General features: G+C 42.5%; 1 protein-coding gene across 1 annotated transcript in view; it reads left to right on the top strand.

Moving 5' to 3' along the window:
• The first annotated feature begins 303 nt into the window (after nt 1-303).
• Nucleotides 304-25,337, top strand: part of LOC119474736 (ADAMTS-like protein 3) — a 135,743-nt gene continuing 110,709 nt past the window's right edge. Inside the window, exons 1-3 of the mRNA XM_037746935.1 lie at nt 304-566; nt 3,261-3,376; nt 21,214-21,333. Coding sequence (XP_037602863.1) covers nt 3,311-3,376; nt 21,214-21,333 — 186 coding nt within the window. The 5' untranslated portion in view covers nt 304-566; nt 3,261-3,310. The remainder of the gene's footprint in view (nt 567-3,260; nt 3,377-21,213; nt 21,334-25,337) is intronic.

Below are 25,337 nucleotides of genomic sequence, written 5' to 3'. Positions count from 1 at the left end.
CAGTATCAAAAAACATGATATCGCGATATTTGATATTTTCGATATTTTCAATATTTTCTCCTATACGGGGGACACACATGGACGCGTTGACGTTTACTCTGACTCGGGGACAAAGAGAGGAATTGACAACAAATATTTACCTCTTTGATAAGAATGACTTATTATTTGTCCAAATAAATAAATACATGAATAAATGAATAAACTCATTATAGAGCACGTTTGTCTGCATGTGTTTTACTTTGAAAGTGATGACCGGAAGCTGTATATAATGTGCGTATAACTTGACTCTGAACCTAAGTTATGTGTCGGGCAGCAGACGGAGCTGGAGACACTTTACCGGAGACGCAAAGTACCGATCTGTGTGACTCCTCACCGGTCTGTCTCTACCACTTTGTGGACGTTAACGTGTTTGGGTGTGGACACACTGTGGGGGGGATCTGGGATCTGGGATCTGGGCTCGGTGGATAAAACCGCACTGTTGTTGTTTTTATTGGAGAATAACTGATGTTGATGCATCTCTCCATATGAGCGCATAAAGAGCGCAGGAGCCCGACCTCCTCCACAAGGTAAGCTGGTTATTCCTCTCTTAGAAACTGTGATCTGTGCACGCTTCATGCTTTATACTCACATCTACATGTGAGCAGCCTGCTGGTCGCTGTGGCTCTGCACAGTGTTTCCTTCATGCAGGTGAATTTCCCCTTCCAATGCAATAACTCCCTAGAATAATAATCCTATAATATTCCCAGTGGCTTGCTGTGCGACACCAGTTTGACTTCACCAATATTGTAACTAACAACATTATTGATTAATCCAATTAATTATAATTGTAAAAATTATTTATTTTTTGTCAAGATTGACAAACTTTTTGCACACGCTTCATGCTTTATACTATACATGCATCTACATGTGAGCAGCCTGCTGGTCGCTGTGGCTCTGCACAGTGTTTCCTTCATGCAGGTGAATTTCCCCTTCCAGTGCAATAACTCCCTAGAATAATAATCCTATAATATTCCCAGTGGCTTGCTGTGCGACACCAGTTTGACTTCACCAATATTGTATTTTCATTATTGATTAATTCCATAAATTATAATTGTAAAAAATATTTATTTTTGTCAAGATTGACAAACTTTTTCCACGTCAAAGACGTGCAAATTATATATATATATATATATATATATATATAATATAATATAATAATACATAATTTAACTGCATTTATATATATATATGCAGTTAATTTATGTAAATTATTTCCATAATATTTATATATAATTGCAGTTAAATTATGGAAATTATTTCCATAATATTTTTATATATATATATATTTATATATATATAAATATATATATATATATTTATATATATTTATATATATATAAATATATATATATATATATATATTTATATATATATATATATATATATATATTTATATATATATATATATATATATATAGTCTTGTGTTCCAAGGAACTACATACCATGGTGCACCTTGCTGTGATTTTAGTAGGCCTAACGGTTGGCAGAGTGATATGATTGATGAGGTGATGGCTTCACGGTTGTTGTCGGTGTTCAGTGGTTCGACTAAAAGTGGACTAATTAAGTTCTCCAGAAGAAGTTGTCCCTGTGCTGTCTTACTAAACCCTTGTCCCGAAAGTACTTTTAATTCAGTAACTACAAGTTTATCGTTTGGAGTTTTCCCGGCACTCTGCTACAGGTGGAATAAAATGGGATTCTGTTGGACATTTAATCACCAAGATAACAACAAAGGACAACTTATGTGAGTAACAGAGACTGGTAAAGTTGACCTGTAGGAGCCAAAGTGTGTATTTAGCCTGTTGTTTATTATTATTTGTTTATTTGTTTATTTGGTTATCATCACTTCCGGTAGTTGGGACAGGCGTGTGGTTTCTCCTATGTTTACCTGTTCACTTGAACTGCAGGAATTAGAGACAAAGATGGTGAAATAGGCCTGGATATTTTCTGTTGACCGTCACTTCACGTTTAGTTATGCAAGTAAGCCTTGTTGTTTGTAATTCCTTTAATTTAATAAACAGTAGTAGTCTCTACAATAGGTCCCTTTAAAGAGTTGTGCCTCTTCCAGTTTCGGTCACTATAATTAACCATGGCTAGTCACAATAACTTAATGAATGAGGTGCCCTTTCCTACTAGCTCTAATTTACCCAGGATTAATAATGTATGTTAATCTATAAAAAATTGAAAATAATGAAAAATGTCCATTACAAATGTTCCAAATGGATGTTTTGAAATAGTCCAAAAACCCAAAGAGATTCAGTTTACAATCATATGCAAAAAAGAGAATATACTGTAAGCTTATTTCACAGATTTTTGTATTTATGAATGACTTAGGCCTATATGATTATTTAAATGTCAACTCTGAACATCAATTAATATTAGGGCTGTCCTGAATACCATTTTATTGGGCTTCGAAGCTTCAGTGAGAAATATTCGAAGCTATTTGAAGCTTTGCGCGTGGTGCAGCAGGCTGATGGTACGTGTCCACATAGGGTGTTTTTTATCACGAGCAATCACCTCGGTTTTGACGCTAGATGGGCTGCCACTAGACTCAAGGCACTCGGCACCTGATTTGATGATCGCTTTCCCTCCGTGGGCTGCTGCTCCCAGCTTTCAAAATCGGAACCAATATGGTGGCTCGTTTGGAAACTTTCTTCTCTTATATCACGAAAATAGTTCACCGAAAAGTGTTTCTGAAAACATTTTGTGGCGAGCGGACCTTAAACATGAGCTCAAGCTGCGCTGTGTCGCGAGCATAGACTGCTCTCTTCTGCCGGGAAACGACAGTTGGTGTAGCTCTATTGTCGTCTGGGTGGAAACAGTAGGGATTATACACACCAGGAGAGGGCGATGAAAAACGTGAGTCTGCCGGGAAAATCGTGAGTGTTGGTTCCTGCCTGTGTGTGATCTGCCTGATCGCTGCTTGAGATCCTCTAGCAGGGCTACGGTTCCAGAGTCTCGACTTGTCCTCAAGGGTGACCAGGCCTTTGGTGCCCCTCAGCTGTGGAGCTTAAACTCAGTATCTTCTTTTAAATCTCTTCTTAAAACTCACTTTTATCTTTTTCTTAATTGATGGTATTTTGTAGTATTAATACATGCACAATGCACATAGTGAGGCTGGACATGATGTAATCATTTTGATCGCGTGTGGTGTCACTTTTAATATCACAGTTAACAACTGCAGAAACATTTTAACTTGACGTACGTCACTTCCTGTGCACAGGTTGGGGCTCACCCGGCTGCAGAGAGACCCAGACCTGGGGAAACATCCAGATGAAGATGGAGTCATTTACCTTCTGGAGGGCTGTCCTCATCTTCCTCACGCTTCCCTCTGTCCAGGTACTGAAGATGGATGGATGGATGGATGGATGGATGGATGGATGGATGGATGGATGGAGTATAATTGGGTAGATTCAGGCATTGGATTCTTGTTTATTTTATTAAGAAGCATGTGCACATAGTAATACAGACTTCTGTGAAGTGGATATCATGCCTCATTTCAGGTATTTAACAACAAAAGACAAACAATACCAGGGAATAAAGGCAAAACAAGACAAAAAAGAGACAAGCAAACATACGATAAACTAAATAGAAATAAAAAACTAAACCCACATACAACGCAGCAACATCAGGTGAGCCTTAAACCACCTTCCTGTCCCTGAGCAGCGCCACCTCTCGGGTGATACAGACTACTATGTGTGCATTGCGTCATAACTGTCCGTCCCTTCTGTAGAGGAGATCATCGGTCACATACCTCCAGTCTGTCGTTAAGCATATGTGGGATTGTTTCCAGGTGGAGGGTATCAGTCAGTGTTGTTATCCAGGATTTAAATGTCAGCACCTTTTTTCTTTTTCCAGAACAAGAGACTCAACAGGCGCTGGGTTCTCGATGTAGCCTCACAGTGTAACAGCTCTCTGTGTCTGCCTGCTGATATTTAGCTAACATCAAATCATAACAGGTTTAATTTTGGATAAATATAAAGTCCTGTTAATATTTATGATAAAAGAAGTTATTGCTTGCTCTGTTCTTGTATTTTGACATATAATATGGTCCAACCACTAATGAATCATATTTATCTCTATAACTCTGTGATTGTATTAACTTGAACCTATAGGTCCTGTGTTGTGTGTTGGGTTGTGTCTTGAATATTGTTGTGTTTCGTTGCTGTCACTTTTGTTTAAGGATGCACCGATACCACTTTTTTTCAGACCGAGTATGAGTACAAGTACTTACATTTGGGTACTCGCCGATAGCGAGTACCGATACGAGTACTTCTCTGTGCCAAAAGACTCTCGTTAACAGCCAGCTGGAGGGTTGAGCGACACACGGAAGGCTGGGGAGGCGGTGCAGTTCTAGATCAGCTTGGAAAGGCTCGGGGTGAAGGTGGCTCGCGGCCGCAGCTTTACAGCGCTCCCTGCCCGGACCTCGCCGCACCGTGACGGGGCTCCCTGCTCCCGGTGCGACTGTCGACCGGGGCGGACTTTCCTCAATGCGCCCCAACCGTGTCATGCCGCAGCCCACGTAAAAGGCGCCAGGGGTCTGTGGCGCTGTCGGCAACCCACCCGTCCTGTCTTGAAACACAGACCAAGGAGTCTAACACACGCGCGAGTCAGAGGGTGCAAGCAAAACCACGTGGCGCAATAAAAGTGAGGGCCGGCGCGCGCCGGCTGAGGTGGGATCCCGGCCCAGCGGGGTCGGGCACACCACCGGCCCGTCTCAACCGCACCGTCGGGGAGGTGGAGTGTGAGGATCCGAAAGATGGTGACGAGAGGTTAACGTCACGCTGCTGTAAAGTTGTATCGGTGCCGTTGTATCGGAGCGGTTTTGTGAGTACGAATACATGAGCACAGTATCGGATCCGATACCCGATACTGGTATTGATATCGGTGCATCCCTACTTTTGTTGTTTTGGTCATAGTTGGTAAAGATTGTAATGTGTAATGTTATGTCCTGAAATGTAGCCTAAGAGTTCACAGTGCTTTGAGTGGACCCCAGGAAGAATAGCGGGGCTAATGGAGATCGGAATAAAACATAAAGATAAACAGAAACTCTGTTATCATTTTGTACATTCAGTGTAGATTTTTGCTTTTACCTCCTGGCTCCCACGGCGGATCATCACATTCATCGTTGAATAACATGAACACGGACCCAATTAGAGAAACCTTGTCAGGGTTCACAAACCGCACGCCCGGCCTCTGACTCCTCGCCGCGGCTGCTGTCAGCTCCGTTGCCTAATTTGATCTGAATCAAATTGTTTGCTTGGGTCAAAAGGCCGCGGGGGCTGCGTGGAGAGCCTGCTGGAGTCTCTGTACATGTGAATGTCACCTCTTTATATGAAGCAATACTGAGCGCAGGATGTTCTCTGGCAAATATAGCAGCTACTTAATCCCTGACAACAGGCTGCTGTGGACCTGGTGTTCTCCACCATCAACTCAGCAAAGGGATCTTTATTTGGACCACGTCTGTTTATAAAGGCGCTGAACCTTTTAGAGAAGCAGGAATATTTCTTCCATCTATTTTTAGGAGGCTGGGACGTCAGGCCGTGCAGTGTTTACTATTGATCTCTTGCTATTGTGCTGAACTGGGAGTTTAAGTTTGGAGGTTTGGACACGGTGTTAACTGCTCAGTTTACACAGCCACATGGACTCTGTGCTTTTTAAACACTCTACCATTAGCAGCAGTTACAATGCAAGAATACAAATATACAAGAGACAGACAGACAGAGACGGCAGCAGATGATGGAGAGGTGAAAAGTGCACGTATAATTGTATCATAATTAGGGCTGTCAGTCGCTTAAAATATTTAATGAATCATGTGTTTTTATCTGTTCAAAATGTACCTTAAAGGGAGATTTGTCAAGTATTTAATACTCTTATCAACATGGGAGTGGACAAATATGCTGCTTTATGCAAATGTATGTATATATTTATTATTGGAAATCAATTATCAACACAAAACAATTACAGATATTGTCCAGAAACCCTCACAGGTACTGCATTTAGCATAAAACAATATGCTCAAATCATAACATGTCAAACTGCAGCCCAACAGGCAACAACAGCTGTCAGTGTGTCAGTGTGCTGACTTGACTATGGCTTGACCCAAACTGCATGTGATTATCATAAAGTGGGCATCTGTAAAGGGGAGACTCGTGGGTACCCATGGAACCCATTTACATTCACTGATCTGGAGGTCAGAGGTCAAGGGACCCCTTTGAAAATGGCCATGACCGTTTTTCCCTGCCAAAATTTTGTATACGGTTGGAGCGTTATTTAGCCTCCTTCCTGACGATCTAGTATGACATGGTTGGTACCGATGTTTTTCTTTTGTTTCATATGATACCAGTATCTTCACTCTAGCATTAAAACAGAGCCCGCTACAACCAAAGCTCGATTGCGTTAAAGAAATTAGTGGCGTCAAAACGAATTTGCGTTTACACGTTATTATCGCGTTAACTTCGACAGCCTTAATTTTAACATCACAATTCATAATTAATCTGGAAAGTAAACAACACTTCTTGAGGTACATACAGTATATCATGTTTTCAATGATTTAAGACATGTACTTTGAATATAAAGATGGTGCCAGAGTGCATAAAAAAAGCGTCAAAATAGAGCTTGTTTATCTGTCGCTGCTGATAATGGTATATATCCTCTGCTCACTTTTGTTCCACTGATGGGCGCCACTTTTCACTAATCACTCCATGTAGGAAGCCGTTACTTGTGTGATGAACGCTATACTCTTGTCTTGTCCTCATGTACGGTATTATAACTTTCATCAGCTTGTTGGTTTTCACACCGCGTCCCTGTACATGATCCATGTGTGACCCTTCAGAGGGATGTGAAGGGATAGCAGAATGAGAAGACAGCCGAGTGAAGGAGGATAGACAGGTGTTCCACCTGCCTTCCAATTAGTCACACACACACACACACACACACACACGGGCCTCTGACCTCACTCTGCCCTCACTCTCTGCTACCTGCCAAGCCTTATCACACACACCTGTGGATAAGTCCACATCACTGTGTGTGTGTGTGTGTGTGGAAGCAGGTGCGTTAGTCCATGTCGTCCACATGTGTGTGTGTTAGTGGGATTCTTCCAATATTAAGCATAGTAAGTAGTGAGGGTGGGAACAGTTTTACAATTTTGAAATTGATTTTTTAATGCCAGAATGAATTTGCTTCATTTGAGTCTATATGGAGGTAGAATGAAGTTACCGTTTTTGTTGTTGTAGTCTGAGTAACGTGACGTCATATCTGTTCCAACTCCGTCAACCAAAACAAACCAGCGGTCCACAGCGAGCCGAAACGAAAAAGTAAAAAGCGGCGGAGGGTCTTCATGGATACGACCTGCACCCTCACATGTTAAATCCAGCGTGGTAAACACTACACATCCAGTAAAGGATGGAAACACTTTGGGTTTCAAACATTGCCAGGAAAAGCAGAGCTAGACATCACGGCTAAAGCTGCATGCTAACTCTGTCACAGACAGGAAATGTTATCGTATCGCGGTAACGTGGCGGTGGAGCCGGCCGTCACTCTCATCTCCGTGGTCAAATGGGCCGACACTACAAGTGTAGAGCACCATATACTGACATTCATGTTAAATGCATTCAAACGGCCCCGATGGAGCTGACCATGGATGGATAAAGAGAACGGAGCTGACGGGAGAGCTAGAGACGGACTTGGAGAAGTTAGAGGAAGTAGACACATGTGACTACCAAATCTGTGTAACACATGGTGTCAACCCAAAGATTACTGCAACAACTTATGAGACATAATAGAGCATGGGAATGACCACTATATACTTGTATCATAATGTTCTAAGGTCTTTTACAATTTATTTTAATTAATGAATTCATGTTTATTTCTGATTTATGACTAGAACAACTTGACACACAGTGCTGAGTTGTGCCTCAAATTAATCTTCAGGTTCCCAGCTTTCAGATGATGTACACCGCTTCTATGTGACATCTACTGTTGACCTGCTATCTCCCCCTTAAGACCCCTTGTGCCCCCCTAAAAAAGACGAAAACGGGTCTGTTGTGGGTCTCAGAGGGTTAATAAGACACTGGGGTCTGTCAGTAGTGTTTGGTACTGGGCAGGTAGCTGTAGCTTTCTTCTGTAATACAGTTATATCTACTATGAATTCATTGAAGGAACTTTGTGCGGTAAATTGAGAAGTGAAGGAATGTTTTGGATCCAGTGGACTAAAGTTGAGTGATTGGGTGTAGATGAGATGGCGGCGGTGGCGGCGGCGGTGGCGGTGGTGGAGGGTTAGGGTGCACGCTTGGCTAGCTGCGTGGATTATCACAAGCAGATGTGGGATCAGAATCACGCCTGATTGCCTTTTATTGTCCGGGTGTTTTGCTAGACGTGCTGCAAGATTTAGAGCTTTAGAGCTTAGTTTTCATTGACCTCAGCTGATTTTCTCTTTCTCAGACTTTTTTTTTTTTCCTTTTCCTGCATTTGACCTTGCATACCCCCTCTTTTTGTCACTTTGCTTTGTAACTGATAACACAATGGTTGCGGAAATGCCTCAAAAGAAGACTTGTTTATCGGCATTATCGCACAAAACAGGAGGGGAGCAGAGAAATGATGGATAGGGGGAAGAGGTAGAGGAGAGAGTAAAGAGTGACCACCTCTGCCTATTTCCTGTTGGCCTGGCCTTCCTGGTGCCGCCAGTCTCTTCCTGTCATCCTTCAGCCTCGCTGCAGGGACAACTGTTCAAACACAACCCTTCTACCAGCTCGCACTTTTCCCCATCTCACCCGCCAGCTTCCTCTTCTCCCCCCACCTCCCCGTACTCACAAACAACAACCGACGAAATCACCAAGCTTTTCCTCTCACCCTCCTCTGAAAACAGCATTGTCCGTGATGCCAACGAGCTATGAGGTATGGCTTCGAGGAATGCAGTTTGCTATTGCCATTGTGTGTAGACATGATGACAGAGGTGGAGGAACTGCAGAGAGCAGCCAGGGACTAGAAGGAAAGGCCAGAGAGAGAGAGAGAGAAAGGGCATGCCACCAGAGCAAGAAAAGCTATTTTTTAGGATTATATAATATGTTCTTTAAAATTCATTGAAAGACATCTTCCACTACTTTTTAACAGTTACTTGAAAAATGTAAAATAAGCTCATCAGAAGCTCTTCTCAGATGGTCGAATAGCTTTTGAAAACGCCCCTTCCACCCACAAGTTTTCGACGTAACAACTGGGGTGTCAGTAACTTTATGAAACTGACAATCATACCTCACTTTTGATGTGAACAGCCGAGTGCAACAGTCTTGTCTTCCAGGAGAGACTGACTGAGAGAAAGTGTGTGTGCTGTTATCCACATTATATTCAAACGATTATCACGTTGCTCCCCTCTTCATCATGGGCGGCGTTTCACTCTGCTGTTGAGTGTGACTGCATGAAACAGCTATAAACACTTTTTCCTTCCGTAGTGGTCCGTCAATACAACATATGAACTAGTTCTTTACAAGCATAACACGGCCCTTACTCATTATTTATTACTAGGGCTGTCAATCGATGGTTGTTCATACAGTAGTTAATCAGGATTAAAGCTGCAGTAGTCAGTATATTTTTGGCATCATTGGGCAAAAATCCCATAATAACCTTTCAGCATATTGTAATTCAAGTGTTCTGAGAGAAAACTAGACTTCTGCTCCTCCTCATGGCTCTGTTTCAGGGTTTAGAAAATCGATCCCGTGACGGGAGACTTTGACCAATCACAGGTCATTTCATTTAGAGCGTTCCTATTGGCTGTGCTCCGGTGGCGTTCTTTCACCAGATTTCACAATGGTGGCGTCACAGACTTTCTCATTTTACAGCTAAACCGTGCACTACAAGATGATTCTGAAAACATTTGAGGAGAGAAATAGGCATTAAAGTAACATAATATTGATTCATATTTGATCAGCGCTGACCAGTTTGACCGTTTGGTCGGAGTTCGCGAGTGATTGACAGCCGGCTCTCGTAGACGGCAGACCTCAGATCAGCTCTTACTGCTTGTTTTCATCCGGTCTGAGATTTCCAGAATAAAGTCATAATTTTATGAGAAAAAAGTTGTAATATTATGAGACTAAAGTCATATCTTTATGAGAAAAAAGTCATAATAAAAATGACTTTATTCTCATAATATTACAACTTTTTTTCTCATGAACTTTTGACTTCTTTCTCGTTATATTATGACTTTATTCTCGAAATCTCAGATTTTTTTTTTTTCCTCAATGTGGCCCTAATACTCCGTCATACCGTCGTACCATAAACCTACAACAATGATAAATAAAAATGAAAATGTAAACAAAAAACATATTCATTTCCATTTTTAAAAATCCACAGGGAGCCACTGGAGAGAGGCTAAAGAGGTCCCTCTGCAATCTGGGCTCCGGAGCCGCAGGTTGCAGACCCCTGGTTTAACCAAATAAAGTTGGAGTTAGAGTACACCCGTGTTACGTTAAGAAAATCCCCCCATATCTGCTGGTGTGCCAGGAATCCCAAGTTAGCGAAGGCTAATGAGAACAAAACTGTCTGTGATCCCCGGCTGTTGAGAGACTCTTATCATGGGTGTACATCAGGGACGGGGTCACGGCGCTGCATGAGCGCGGGGCCCCTTTGGACAACTCTGAGCGAGGGATCGTGAGCCCAGAATGTCGTTTTTTTATATCGTTGTCGGAGATCTTTCATTCCTCTCTGGTGTGAATATAAAGAAGCGTCAAACACTAGGGCCCGTGCTTTTGTTGATTTTTCAGTGAACTTTGACAAATTGAGTCCATTAGATCCTCACCGGCAGATAGCACCAACGCCAGGAGCAGGCTTTCAGTGTCAATCATCCCCCCCCGACCCTCCACACTTTCAGAGGCAGCTCTGTTCAAAGGAAACCCAGACGAGGAACGATTAAGATATCCATCTGGAATAATATAATTTTGACCATGTGGCCTGCTGAGTAGGCCCAAGCTGCCGCCGTTATCAGCGTTGTCATTATTTATTCACAGCTTGGTTCATGTTTATTATTCAGTTGTGGATTCATTATGGCTGGAATGTGCTTATCTTTTCACGTCTTTCTAGCGGAGTTGGAGTTGTGGAGTTTATTATTATTATTGGAGCCCTGCTCATCACCTCCTTCCCTCCCCCCTGTTTTCTCCTTCCTTCCTTCCTGGCCGGTTCATGTGTGGCTTTATTAAGTTTTCGTTTTGGTCTTTGCCACCTTTGCCATTAACTTGTTAACCTGTAATGTCTCCTGACTGCTCTCTGCTCCGCTAACTCTGATTTACACCTCCTGAAGGAGCGACTGGTAAGCAGCTGCTTGTAATTGCAGTGTTATAGATGAAGGTTTAAGTCAGTGGGACGCATAAATGTGTTTAAGTAAGAGTGGGAGGCTCTGGAGAGCAGCAAAAATAAGGTTTAATGAAATACATGTGGAAGAGGGAGAGCTTGGCAAGAGGTGAGGTTTCTTTCTTTCTTTCTTTCTTTCTTTCTTTCTTTCTTTCCCTGTACAGTAGCAGGAGAGTCGCAGCACGAGAGTCAGGATAGTTGACCGACAAGACGATGGTGGAGGATTTTGGTGTCAAAGTAAAAAGCGCCTATTTGGCAATATTTTGGATTAGGGATGCTAATTTTGAAAAAAAAAGATTTAACCGATAACCGACCCTAGTTAACCGATTATTAACCGTTAACCGTTGTAGCGGTATTTATCGCAAGTCATATCGTCAACGCAATATTGAACAATGTTATCGCACATTGCGGATTTTCCTCATATTGCAGGCCGACCTTTTACACATAAAAAATATTTAAATTTATCTTAGCTGCATTGTTAACATCAAAATCAAAACAAATTACAAATTAAAAAAAACAAGAAAATTACTTTTTAAAATAAAAAAAAGTTTGGGATAAATTTATGAATATAAATAAACCCCTTTATATTAAAGGTCACTTTGAATGATTAACTGAAGATAATGTAGAAAAACAAAGATTTTTTATTAGGGATAGTCCACATTCATTTCGGGACGGCTTAATAGGGGTGTAACAATACGTTTTTACAACGATACGATACGTATCACTTTCCATGGTTCCAATACGACTCAAGGACGATATTTGGCTCATCTGGAGCGATACGATACGATACGATACGATTCAGTGACTTGAAATCAATATAGTAACTTTTTTTTGCCAAAAATTCAATCAGTTTGACTGGATACTGGACAGAGCAGGTCAAGATTCCTCAAAGTTTTTCTTGGAAGGGAATCAGGGATAAATTAATTATGGATATAAACATTGGGACAGAATCATTCCTATGATTCTGTTTAAATAATTTGCTTATAGTAATCAAATAGTCCGCTTACTGTGTTCATATGGGTTCTTTTCATACATGAAAACATACGGAAAAACATTTTAAAACTACGTTAGACTAACGTTAGTTGAATTTCTATTTAGTTTTTTACTTTACTCCTGTGATCATTTCTACTTTCCGGCTGGATAAATGAGGCTGATGCTGCCTGCACATTGATATCATGATGGGAAAAGGTCATTTAAAAAAAACTAATGCGCACGGGGAAAGCACATGTGGGTGAAGCCGCCGTCGTCAAGTGGATTGATAACACATCGTCACGTAATGCCTCTAAAGTGAAACTCTGCTGACACCGCAGCGTCGGCAGCTCATGCAGACCGGTGCCAGTCTCCCTCAACGCCGCCACCGGGTGAGAGAGCGAGGAATCCCGGCAAAAGCATTGTTCTGCATGCACGCATGTCAGTGACGTTATTCACAGGGAGAGTGAACCGGAGTAACATTTCTTTATTAATAAAAGTGCTAAAAAACACATCCTTATAACGTTTCTCGTGCCTAAATTTAAGGTGCAAATTCTTTATAGCCATTCTTTAGATGGCTGTACGTTCCCTGTGAAGGACAACTTGCCCGAGTACCTATCGATGTAGTAGATGAATCGTTACAGCCTTACGGCTTAGGTTGTATTTTGGGACAGTTCCTCCAGGAGGATGGTGATAAAAGTTAGTTGAGAGCCCTGACTGCTACACTTTCTGGTTATTTATTGATACGTGCTGCTCAAATTCCCACACATTTTTCAGGCTTTCCATTTTCTTTAGGAGAGAAGTCTACTCTCTCAGAGTGACCTGTTCATCTCTTGCTCTCACACACACACACACACGCTCAGGTTCAATGTCGGCGCTGGTATTTCAGCTAAAGGTGAGGAGTGAAAAGATCACTGTAGGTCTCCACACAAACCGCAGCGAGCCAGGCCGTCACCAGTCACCTCTTCACCCCTTCACAGTTACTGCATACATGCTTCATGTGTGTGTGTGTGTATGTGCATGTGCAGATAGTTGAAAAGCTCATTCATACACACAGACAGTGTGGCCATTCACTCCCAAGCCGTCAGCTCTGTTTCTCCTCTTTGCTCTGGGGCTCTGCCAATCAGCTGGCTTCAATCGCTCCTCTTCCTCATCCTCTCATTTTCTCTATTTATTCCTCAACTTCATTCTCCCTTCTGCTTCTGCTGATCTCTATTTACCCTGAGCTGGGTGTGTTGTCTGTGAGGAGGCCCTTGGTTTAACATTAAGTCACTGCATCTCCCGACAGAACACCACGGTTTAATTTCAGCCCACATGCACGTTTTTATCAGCTCAACATTGTTGAATCAGAGCAGCTGATGTTGAGAGCAACAAGCTGGCTGCTGAGTGCCGTCTCTCAGCGCACAGATATAGTCCAGAGAAACGAGCGACAGTGACAGTAAATGGCAACAAAACTGTATTTTTGTAGATTACAGCACACTTGTAACGCTGCAGAAGGAGTTCTGTTTTATTTTTGTAATTATGATGTACTAAGGTGGGTCACACACACACTGGTATTGAAAAGATGCAACTTTTTATATTGTTATTGACTGTTGTAGTCGGATTTTTGAAACACTTTCTAAATAAAAAGGGAGTTCAGTTCTCTTTTTAAAGAAGACATGTAAATGGCATTAAGGTGTCATAAAACCAATGATCTGTTGATCTTTACGAATCAAAGACTCGATCGAAAATCAAATCAAATAGTGACCTTAAAGTCCCCCCTTCCAGACAGTTTTACTTCCTGTTTTTTGGTTAATGTTCTTTCTCAAACAGAGAATGGGGGTGTGGTTAATAGTCAGACGTAGTTCATTACCATGGCATTCAGATTACATCGTTTTTCTACCCGGTTTAGATGAATTTACTGTTTATCAGCCCACAAATGAGACAAGAGTTGGCGCAACACACCGACTCTCTCTCTCACAGGATGATGAATCAGCACGTTACGCACCACCGCCGCCTCTCCGGCAGCGCCCAACTGCAAGCCTGTATGCAGTCAGATGGAGTTGTTAAAGGTCCCATATTGTAAAAAGTAAGATTTTCATATCTTTTATATTATAAAGCAGGTTTAAGTGCTTTATAAATAGTGTTAAAGTATCGAAGCCCTCAATATACAGAGAAATACACACAGCCCGTATTCAGAAATTGTGTGTTTGAAACAAGCCGTTTGGATTTCTGTCCATTTGTGATGTCACAAATATACAATATTTACACGGTTAAACATTAAACATTCTAAATGTGTCCCAGTTTATTTCCTGGTTGCAGTGTATGTTAATGACATCAGCTGACAGGAAGTAAACATGGACCCAAGCTGTTGCCTAGCAACACAATTCCATTGAAATGCACTAAAACGGAGCGTTTCAGACAGAGGGTGAATACAGGTATATTCAGGCAGACAGGATGAGGAAAATAAAGTTTTTTTTGAACATTACAGCATGTAAACATGTTCTAGTAGAAACACAAAATACAAGTATGAACCTGAACATGGGACAATATGGGACCTTTAATGGGACAGAGGATTGGGAAACGGCGGAGGAAGAGGGTCCACCGGCTAAGCACCACATACACCTGCTCGCGGACTTTCACTTCGCGGACGAGCAGATCCGTTTCCTCAGCAGAAATCCGCTCGCTTATCCAAATTGCCAAATTCACTTTTAAATAGCACACCTGACTTTTAAAGGGAACGGGAGATGACACTCTGATTGGTTTGATTACTGTTACGTCCAAAACACACCTATGATTAATTAAGAGATTAAATACAACCCCTTTGCCCCTTGTGCCTTACTTTACACCCAGATTATGCGCCGCTTAACTAGCAAAAGTGGAGTTGGACACGCCCTAAATGCACTTTAGACCATGCACTATACAGTATATCGTTTAAATAGGGCCGTTGGTCTTACTGGAGCGTGGCGCTGCACTAAACTGCTCTGTATTCAGTTAAAGCGCTCAGCATTCTTGTGACCTGCAGTGTCAGTCTGATAAGATGTTCTGTAAAGTTTGGTTATAGCATTAAGTGGATCCCAATGAGGAAGCGAGGGCCATCTTTGGCCTCCATTAATCCTACATTTCTTGTGCATCCGCTCTCTCCTTTGAATTCTATTTATGGTGCTCTCTAGGGTTTCTCTGATCTTCAAGTATCTCTTAATTATCTGAAGAGGCAAGCTGTGCTATGTTACATTTAAAGTGCTGGTGTAGAGACAGTGGAACACGGAAACAAAACCACACGCATAAATCTTAAGAAGATGGACTGCCTTTCAAACATGCTCACAAATACGTTAGACCCATATGTGAATGAAAATGGGTTCTATGGGTACCAACGAGTCTCCCCTTTACAGACATGCCCACTTTATGATAATCACATGCAGCTTTTTGCATGCAGTATAAATGTGTTATTTCCGTCTATTCTAAAATGGTGTGTTTGAATATTTCTGCATACTGGGGTCCCTAAACAGTCTTGAATTACATACATTGGGTATCACTGTAAAGCTGAGACTCTTGTGGATCCAATGAGCCAAACTGTATTCATGTGTAATGATGTTAGTCCCCATAGGAGACAATTCATTGTAGTGAGACCATTTTTTTAAAACTTGACCTCACTGTATAAAATGGCCTGTGGTGACCTCTAGGATAATCACAGCCTCATGAAACTTTACAGCCACAAACTAGAGACCTAGAGCATTCAGAGGGTGGATGGCTTTCCTAGCTTGATTTCCCATTCATGGCTGTATCACTCCAGAGTTTGGGTTACACACCCAGATCATCAGCCGTTAACAAAAGCCCATTCATGGACATAAACAGCCCTCATTAACAATGACTTTCTCACACTTCACTTGCTCAACACACACAGACAGAAAACCGATGGCGGATACAGACACAGACTAGTCCAGAAGTGAAGCAGCAGGCCTGAACATTGAGAGAACTACTTACTGTTCTACTCCGTACGTATATCAAGTCACACATTGATTGTAGTATTAAAACTTATTAAATATCCCTCTTGGCATGTTTTTTACTTGTAGGAAGAGGTGGTTGAAGATATTGTCCCAATGCAACTTTCATCTCTTTCTGTAAGTAGAAAACATAAAATAAGCCCATGAAAATATGATAGGAAAGACTGTATAGACATCCTGTAAACTCCAGTGGTGGACTGTACAGGGTCAAAATAGATCCTGTATATTTAGACATGATGAGATGAAAGCCTTTCATCCCACTCTTTCAGCCTCTATAATAAGAAAAGATTATCTTACAGTAGGCGGCCTTGTACGCTGAATTAGATATAAAGGACAAAATAATCTGTGTGACTGTTTTATGTGTTGGTGGAAAGAAGAGAAGGTGTGTATTGTATACGTGATGCATGTAGCAGTGTGTGTACAGTTTATTTGTCGGTGAATAAATGCTACGACTCCTCAGGTCAAGACCCCAAGCCCCCAGGAAGAGCGCTGGTCGTTGATCCCAATTTTCGTAGTGGCCAAACGGTGGTACTACAACTTCCGTGTCTGTCATGTGATGCCATTGGGCCCGAAAAGACATTTTCCCATAGACTTACATTGGGAAAGAGACGTCTGTAACTCAGCGGATAATTTGTTTTGAGGTGAATCAACTTCCCAGTACGATAGCCTAGTCCTAAAAGTTGTAAAATACACTAATAGCTGAATCCAGAGTTATTTCCCTTCCTCTGTTCATGGGAATGAGACCCAGACCGAGGCTTGAGCGAGGGCGGGGAGGCGGAGTTAGCGAGCAGTGACGACAGCGTGACGGCTGTGACCCTGTGACCGAGCAGACTGCTCCATGAGCCCATTGGATGTGGAAGACCGCCGGAAGATCCGGGTACTTTTCCACTCGGAAGTCGAGCCATTTTGGCTTCATGCTCCAGTGAGCAACTTTCGTAGGAATAAACGGGGCCCCGTCTCCAACGCTGTATCCAGTTCTCTTAATACATCCATGCAAGATTCCTTCCTGTATCTCGCAACACCGGCTCAGACTCTCCTAAGGTGGGCTTTTAAGGTGGACCAGCTTTTTCTCCTTAAACTTTTAACCGTTTAACTGATAGCTATTAATCGCTTATTAACATCCCTAGCAACAGGGCATCTTTCTGTCAGAGCCTCACAGCCCATGTCTTTCAAACTCCATACCTTCAGCCAACATGACCACAGGCTGAATGAAGTGAACATAAATGGTAGTTTAGTCTGATTATCAGGGCAGGATAGCAGTTGAAAGCGTCGTTACACAGTATTCAAACAGCACAGGATGAGGAAGGGGAAGTGAGCTGTGTTAAGGCTCCTTAAAGAAACCTGACTTAAAATCAATCATTCTCTAATCAGCTACTGAACTTCCCTGTGTGTCTTGCACAAGGCTACATTTGATATGATCAAAGACGAAGGTAAAGCAGAAGCAACTACGTGAGGGGGTTTCCAGCGAGGATGGACTGAATCATCACCCTCATATCATATATATTGGAGCTGACCTCGAACATGTTGCAGAACCCCTGCTTATTGTGGTCAGCCGCTGGAGCAGAACAAGTCTTCCATCCTTCTCGATGTGAACAAACTCGAGCTTTGATTTCTGACCTGCCGCACAGGAGTTTCACTCCTGGCTTTAACAAGTAATCCCTCCCTCACCATGTAGCAGCTGCCTCCTCCGGTACAGTATGGCGTCCCGCGGGATGGGGGTTGCCCTCCTTGTATTATTATCCCGGTATTGGCTCCCCTGAAGTAAGCCAGTGATCCAGTGTGAACCAGCCACTGCAGGGTGCTGGCAGGGTGACAGCTGTCCTGACACTGTCCTTCCACTGGTGTGTAAACTCAATTAGGGGAACTGCTCCACGCCGCGCTGCACGGCCACGACTCAGTGACTTCACAGCAAGACGACCTGACTTTCTGTCACTGTGTGTGTGTGTGTGTGTGTGTGTGTGTGTGTGTGGCCTTGTAGGGACATATCCTCTATTGAGATGACAAATCACGCCCCTCTCAGACGTGACTTTGTATTTTCAGTGCCAACCCACTCGTACTGACCTTGATTAGAGCTGCGTACCAGAACAAACAGCTGTCAGAGTAAAAGCACAAGTTCTCCCACACAAAGGGCAAATCATCAGCTATTGAAATCATTTGTAGGTAGTCAGAGATGTACCGTTACCGTACTGTTCTCTGTCTACTAGGGCTGGGACGATTCACCTATCTCCCAATTCGATACTATCAAGATACTTGGGTGCTGTTTCGATATGTATTGCGATTTTTAAGTATTGCAATTCTACAGGTATTGCGATTCGATATTGGGATTTATTGGGATTTTTGTTAACTTTTTAACACTAAACCATGGGAAAAAGTTGCCTCATACACTTCTAGGGACTTTTAATCTGGAAAATATCTAAATTAATACGGTAAGAATGTTTGATTTTCAGCAACGGACATGTAATGTTTTATACTTCTGGTGAATATAATCCAATCAATCTTATTTCTATATATGTATTTTTTATATACAGTTCCCTTTGTTAACACCTTATTTTGAAAATTGGACGTAGTCATACGTGTATACTTCCTCCAAGTCCGTTGAAAGGGGGAATCGATTCACTTTTGTATCGTGAATTTCTTTTTGTACGAATTTTAAATTACTTTTTTAATGCCAGAATTGACATTTCTGTCTCATTTGAGTCCATGGGAAGTTAAAACGAAATCCATCCATCCATCAGTATCAGGGGATAAGTGCTGACCGATAAATCAAATTTTCATCGTCGATATGAACATGCGTGATAAACACTAGGGCTGGGACGGTACACCTATCTCCCGATTCGATACTATCACGATACTTGGGTGGCGATTCGATATGTATTGCGATTTTTAAGTATTGCGATTCGATATTGTGATTTTTGTTAACTTTTTTAACCTTAGACCATGGGGAGTCGTACACTTCTAGGGACTTTTACTTTGGAAAATATATAAATTAATACAGTAAAAATGTTAAATTTTCAGCATGTATGTAGACAGATATGTCCTGAAGTCAAATATATCAGTCACTGTCAGGAATTATTTATTACATTTTTCCGGCAATGACATTTCCCTCACTAATTAGTGGTATTTTCTTTTTAATATATAAGGGACATGTAATGTTTTATACTTCTGGTGAATATAATCCAATCAATCTTATTTCCATATATGTATTTTGCACATACAGTTCCCTTTGTTAACATCTTATTTTGAAAACCGGACGTAGTCACACGTGTATACTTCTGCTAAAAATCTGTCGCTACTTCTCATGGATGGATAAAGAGAACATCAGCTCTGTTCTCTTTATACATCCATGGTCAGCTCCATCGGGGTCGTTTGAATGCATTTAACATAAATGTCAGTATATGGGCGCTTTAAAGTCGTAGCGTCGGCCCATTTGAACACGGAGACGAGAGTGACGCCTGGCACTTTGGATTAAAAATGTGAGGGTGCAGGTCGCTGTTTTGTACTTCCTTGTTGCGTCCGCCTGTGGTTCGTTTTGCTTTTTACATATACGGAATGGATATGACGTCACGTTACTCAGACTACAACAATAAAAATGGTAACTTCCTTCTACCTGCGTATAGACTTAAATGAAGCAAATATATCGATTTAGTCATTCAAAAATCTATTTACAAAGAGAGAGAGAGACGGAGAGGTTAGTAAGTGATGGAAGTGAGCCAGCCTCAGACACTCCTCAGGGAAACACATACCAGTGGCACTTCTTCTGTGTCTGTCTCTAAGTGGCTCTAAAAGCCTGCAGGAGACCACTCCTGCTAATCTTAATGGTAGATCATCTACACTCGCACACAATACAAGTGGCCCGGACGCTCACATACACACTCACACAGTCTCTCTCTCTCTCGGGGGAGCCCTCTAAATGCCAGATGCCAGTTATTCGTATCCAGCCTCAGTATGCAGCACAGTCTCAGGCCCTGTTAGCCTGATAATCACTCTTCTCCTCTCTGCCTTTGGATTATGCTGATCATCCAAAAATCCCAGCGCGAGACATCCACGCTTCCCGACTGTTGTGTATAAATCACAGTGAAATTAATAGAAGATATTCCAAGTGGAGCAGAATTTATGAAGACTCAGCAGACGGTTTGGAGGTATCGGAGCTCAGCTTTTGTCTCCTGTGAGTTGAGGAGGAGGGATGGCTGGAGGGCTGGAGGGAAGGGGATCTTGACCTGTGTGGGGAGATGATTTCACAGCTTCTGTTTCGAAAAACACCAGTCAGGTCCAGATTTTAGCTCACTAAATTATAGGGGTGGGAGAAAAAGCGATTCACCTATGTGTCACCTATCGCAATTTTTTTTAATGCCAGAATCGATATATTTGCTTCATTTGAGTCTATGGAGAGGTAGAAGGAAGTTACCGCTTTTATTGTTCTAGTCTGAGTAACGTGACGTCATATCCCTTCCGTATCCGTCAACCAAAACAAACCACAACGAGCCGAAATGAAAAAGTAGAAAACGGCGGAGGGTCTGCGTAGATATGACCTGCACCCTCACGTTTTAAATCCAGCGTGGTGAACACTACACATCCAGTAAAGGATGGAAACACTTTGGGTTTCACACACTGCAGGAAAAGCAGAGCTAGACATCACGACTAAAGCTGCATGCTAACTCTGTCACGGAGAGGAAACGTTATCGTATCGCGGTAACGTGCGGTCGAGCCGACCCATCATACTGCTCCAAAGTGTCCAATTGTCCAACTTTCTTGTGTATTGTGTATGTGTGTGTGTTGAATTCTTACAGATTTGGTGCATGATCATGATCTGTAATATTATTCCCATGCCCTTCACCTGGATACCGATTCCCTGAAACTGTGTGTGTGTGTGTGTGTGTGTGTTGTCAGTGTGCAGAGGGCCAGCCCCAGACTGCAGTGTTCCTACCAGAGTTCGCCCTCTCACCTCAGGGCAGCTTCATGGAGGATGCTACAGAGGATCAGTTTCTAACCTACAGATACGATGACCAGGTCAGTCCCACTCTCTCTTTACTGCTGCTGATGGACCAGTGTGGGTTTGCAAAAGCTGATGCGAATGTTTTGAACTGAAATGTCATCAAGTAAGGGATAATGTACAGCGAGCCGGTTATTGTGGATGGGGCAACAAGGGATGAACTATGATCTAGTCTGTGGAAAACAGTGCATTTCTCCACCTGTATCTGATGCACTTTGGTTAGAACAGCAGCAAACCTATAAATCTGTTTATCTGTCTGTCAGTTTGTCTTTCTAGTTAGTTAGGTGTAGTTAGTTAGTTGGGTGTAGTTAGCTAGCCCAACTTGTTGCATTAGCTAACTGAGGGTTTTCATTTTATTTTTTAGTTTCCTCCACCTTACTTTAATGTGTTTATTTTTACAAAGGCATTTGTGTTTGCGGTGAACGGGTGCAGTCAACGCAGTGAATTACACAACATTTACTGTCTCCTGCTGGAGATAAATTAACGGAAAGCAGCCGATACCGGAGGTCTGAATGACGGTGAACGCACAACTTTCATCCCAAAAGAAAACCAGAGAAAAGTCCAGTTAAAGCAATAGATGAATCACAGTGCAGCCCGATGTGGTATCGGTGCTGGAAGCTAAGGAAAGAGCGGTCGGTGCTGGTAGACGGTGCACCTCCAGAAAAGTCCTGAAACTACATTTCAAACGGTGGACCTCGGCAACATGTCTATCCGTCCTCCGGTGCGCTGTGGCCGGTGTGCGGCGGTGCGTCTCCTTGGTGCAGCAGCAGCCAGCAGACGGCCGCCTCGCCAGGAGGACACGGTGAAAAAGAGAGCGTGAGAGAGAGTCGGTGTGTTGAGATAATTCTTGTCTCATTTGTGGTCTGATAAACAGTAAATCCATCTAAAATGGGTTGAAAAACGATGCAATCTGGTTTCCGTGGTAAAGAATGACGTCTGACTATTAACCACACCCCCATTCTCTGTTTGAGAAACTGTCTGGAGGAGGCCTTTAAGGTTTTAAAGAAGATTATGTCATGTCAGAGATAGTTAATGTATTTAAAACCAAATTGGCCCGGTATAGTGTGTACACAAACACATAGAAATACTGCCCACACACACAGACATGCTTAAGGCCCCTGTAGGTGTTTAGTGTTGCTGTGAGCAGCAGATGGTGTCGCTTCAGTGCAGCAGAGTGGATTAGAAGCTACAGGTTGGTTGAGTAACAGGTGGAGGACTGCTGGCTCTCTGATCTACATCTTCAGGCTGTACGAGCTGGATGTGCTAACCGATGCTTGCTCCGGTTGTTACTCCTCGGCGGTGCGCTGCAGGTAGCAGATCTGACGTGTCAGCAGCAGCCGTGCTGCTTCCTGTGTTTTTTTCCCACCAGGATGGCTAATAATGCCCTCACATTTTCTAGTTCACCGTCTGTCCTACATTCTGCTTCATGCACACGTAGAACAGCAGCGAGCAGATCAGCTAGACAGGTGGTGCTCCGAGCGAGGTCCCGGGGGGGGGAGGGGTGAGGGGCTTCCAGGCGTCCACAGCTAAAAAAAAGAAAAGAGGAATACAGGTTCATTCTCCGTTCATCACAATCCAAAGAGGATCTGAGGTGATTCATTATTTAAGTTAACATTGGGGATGTTAATTATTAACCGTTTAACCGTTAACTGACATTAAGAATTTTAACAGATTAATGCTATCGGTTGAACGGTTAAAAGAAATATTAAAAAATAGCTAAAAATCTGAGCAAAACTCAGAGGAGTGTCTTGTCAGTTGAAGGAGAATAACTTGTCCACCTTAAGAGAGTCTGGGCCGGTGTTGCAAGATAGAGGAAGTTGGCTCGGGTCTTGACCTGAGGAGTTGTAGCATTTATTCACCGACAAATAAACTGTACACACGCCGCTATACAGCTACAGAAACAATCTCCAGTATGCATCCGACCAATCCATCTCGCCTACTGTATCCCACAATGCAAAGCGCTGGATTGGTAGAGAACAACAGCAGCCAAAAACGGCTTGTTTTTTACATCATTAAATTAATTAAATTCACTTGAAGCGAGAAATCAACTGTGTAGATTTTGAATGTTTACAGTTTAACAATATTAGATGGCGAATCAAACATTTGCTCCAACGTTTTCGGAGTTTAGAAGCTCCACAAACTGCCGTGACAGCTAGCTAGTGCCAGCCGGGGTCGCTACCTCTCCAGCCGGGCGGTCACGCTCACAGACCGCTATGAGCTGACTGGAGCTCTCTAAAGACCGGTCTGTAGACGAGAGGCTTTTATTTCCTTGTTGACGGAGGGTTTGTCTAAATATCACAACAGGAATCTGTGTCTATCTGCCATTTTAGAGTTGAAAAGCTTGACAATCGCCCGCGGGCGTAGCTCGCTCGCTAGCCGTCCAGTGACGCTCACAGACCAGCTAGAGAGCAGCAGAGTGGCGAGGAAAGAGGCGAGGGAAAGTAACTGTTGCTGTAACTGAAAAAGCAGTTTGAGTAAATGTTGTGGATCAATGTTTTATATTTCCCGTCTCCCCTCGTTGATCATCCTGTTTGTCTGACTTCACTATGAGCTGTTAGAATAAATAGTTTAAACCTGCAGGATCTTATAAAGTCAACAAACATAACAAACAACAAAAGCTGGTTTAAAGGCTAAATCCTGGTCTAGCATACTGCAAAATACATCGCTTTAACCGTTGCATACTGCATACTTCCGAGGAACGCAGTATGTACTGTATACTGTTTACTGCATACTGCGTTCCTCAGTAGTATGTAGTATGTAGTAGGCGGTTTCGATACAGCCACAGTTTAAAGCCTTTCATACCCGTTGGCTCCGCTTGGTGGGGAAACTGAGTTTAAGGCTTGTATTTTAATAGTACTGTAAGTAGGTGTTGGCACTATAAGTAGTTTTGGTCTCATATTGCATTCCTGTAGAGTTTCTGTGTGCTTTGATGGTCGAGAGCGAGGTCATTTTTTACTCTCCGCTGTTTGGGAATAAAACACTGCTTCAAAACATACAAATTGCTCTGAGAGCATTTTCTCTGCTTTCTATGCAACACTCAATGCACCCATTCCTTCCTTCTGATTGAATAAAGCAGAGCAGAGCGGTAAAGTGATCCATCTGGCATTGGAGTGCGGTTAATAAGGACACACATCCACATAAATCAGGTTAAGAACTTGAGAGAACATTGTGTTTTTGAAAGCCTCGCCGCTGACAAACATCGTTCAAATGATCCCTAACGAAACACACACGCCCCGTTTGGAGCCTGGAGTCCTCCGGCTGTCTGCAGTGGTCAAGGTTGTTGTTGTTGTTGTTGTACTGCTGTCTGCCAGAGCCTTCACTGCACAAAGGTTGAGCATGACATATTGTGTCTGTGAGGAAATGTCTGAAAAGAGCTTTTCTATAGGGATTTTACTCTCAGAGAGGAATGAACTCTGTACTGTAAATGACTGCTTTACTTTCCAGAGGAGATGGACTTGGCTTCATGTGGCCAAAGTTATCCAAGTGTGTGTCATTGGAGTGTAAAGGGCTTATAGCTAACAGGGACTCAGGCACATACTGTACAGGACATCTCTGGGTACATTTGTCTGTAGTGTACAACGGAGTATTAGGGCCACATTGAGGGAAAAGAGAAGAATAAAGAGGAGAATAAAGAGGAGAATAAAGTCATAGTATTTCAAGAAAAAAAAGTTATAATATTTCGAGAATAAAGTCAGAACTTTACGAGAAAAGAAATGTCCTCCTCCAAAAAAGAAGCAATTTCCTCCAGGTCCGTGTGGTTCTTCATTCTGAATAAACACAGTTTCTTGCGCAATCTTTTCAAGGTCCTGATACTTATTATGATAATGTGGTGCTGATGTGCCAAAAGATGAAGTATTTTGTGATTTGTGAAACTTATAAGATGCGAGCGGAGGAGGCGAGGAAGAGACACGAGGAGAGAGCGACGTTTGTTTTCTGATGACAGCAGCAGCTGATCACATCTGGATCACAGCTGTCATTCGGCTTTAACAGCTGTTTATGTCTGAACTGTACTAATACTAAT

The sequence above is a fragment of the Sebastes umbrosus genome, chromosome 2, assembly GCF_015220745.1.
Source record: "Sebastes umbrosus isolate fSebUmb1 chromosome 2, fSebUmb1.pri, whole genome shotgun sequence".
NCBI lineage: Eukaryota > Metazoa > Chordata > Actinopteri > Perciformes > Sebastidae > Sebastes > Sebastes umbrosus.
This window is presented reverse-complemented; position numbering and strand designations above follow the sequence as displayed.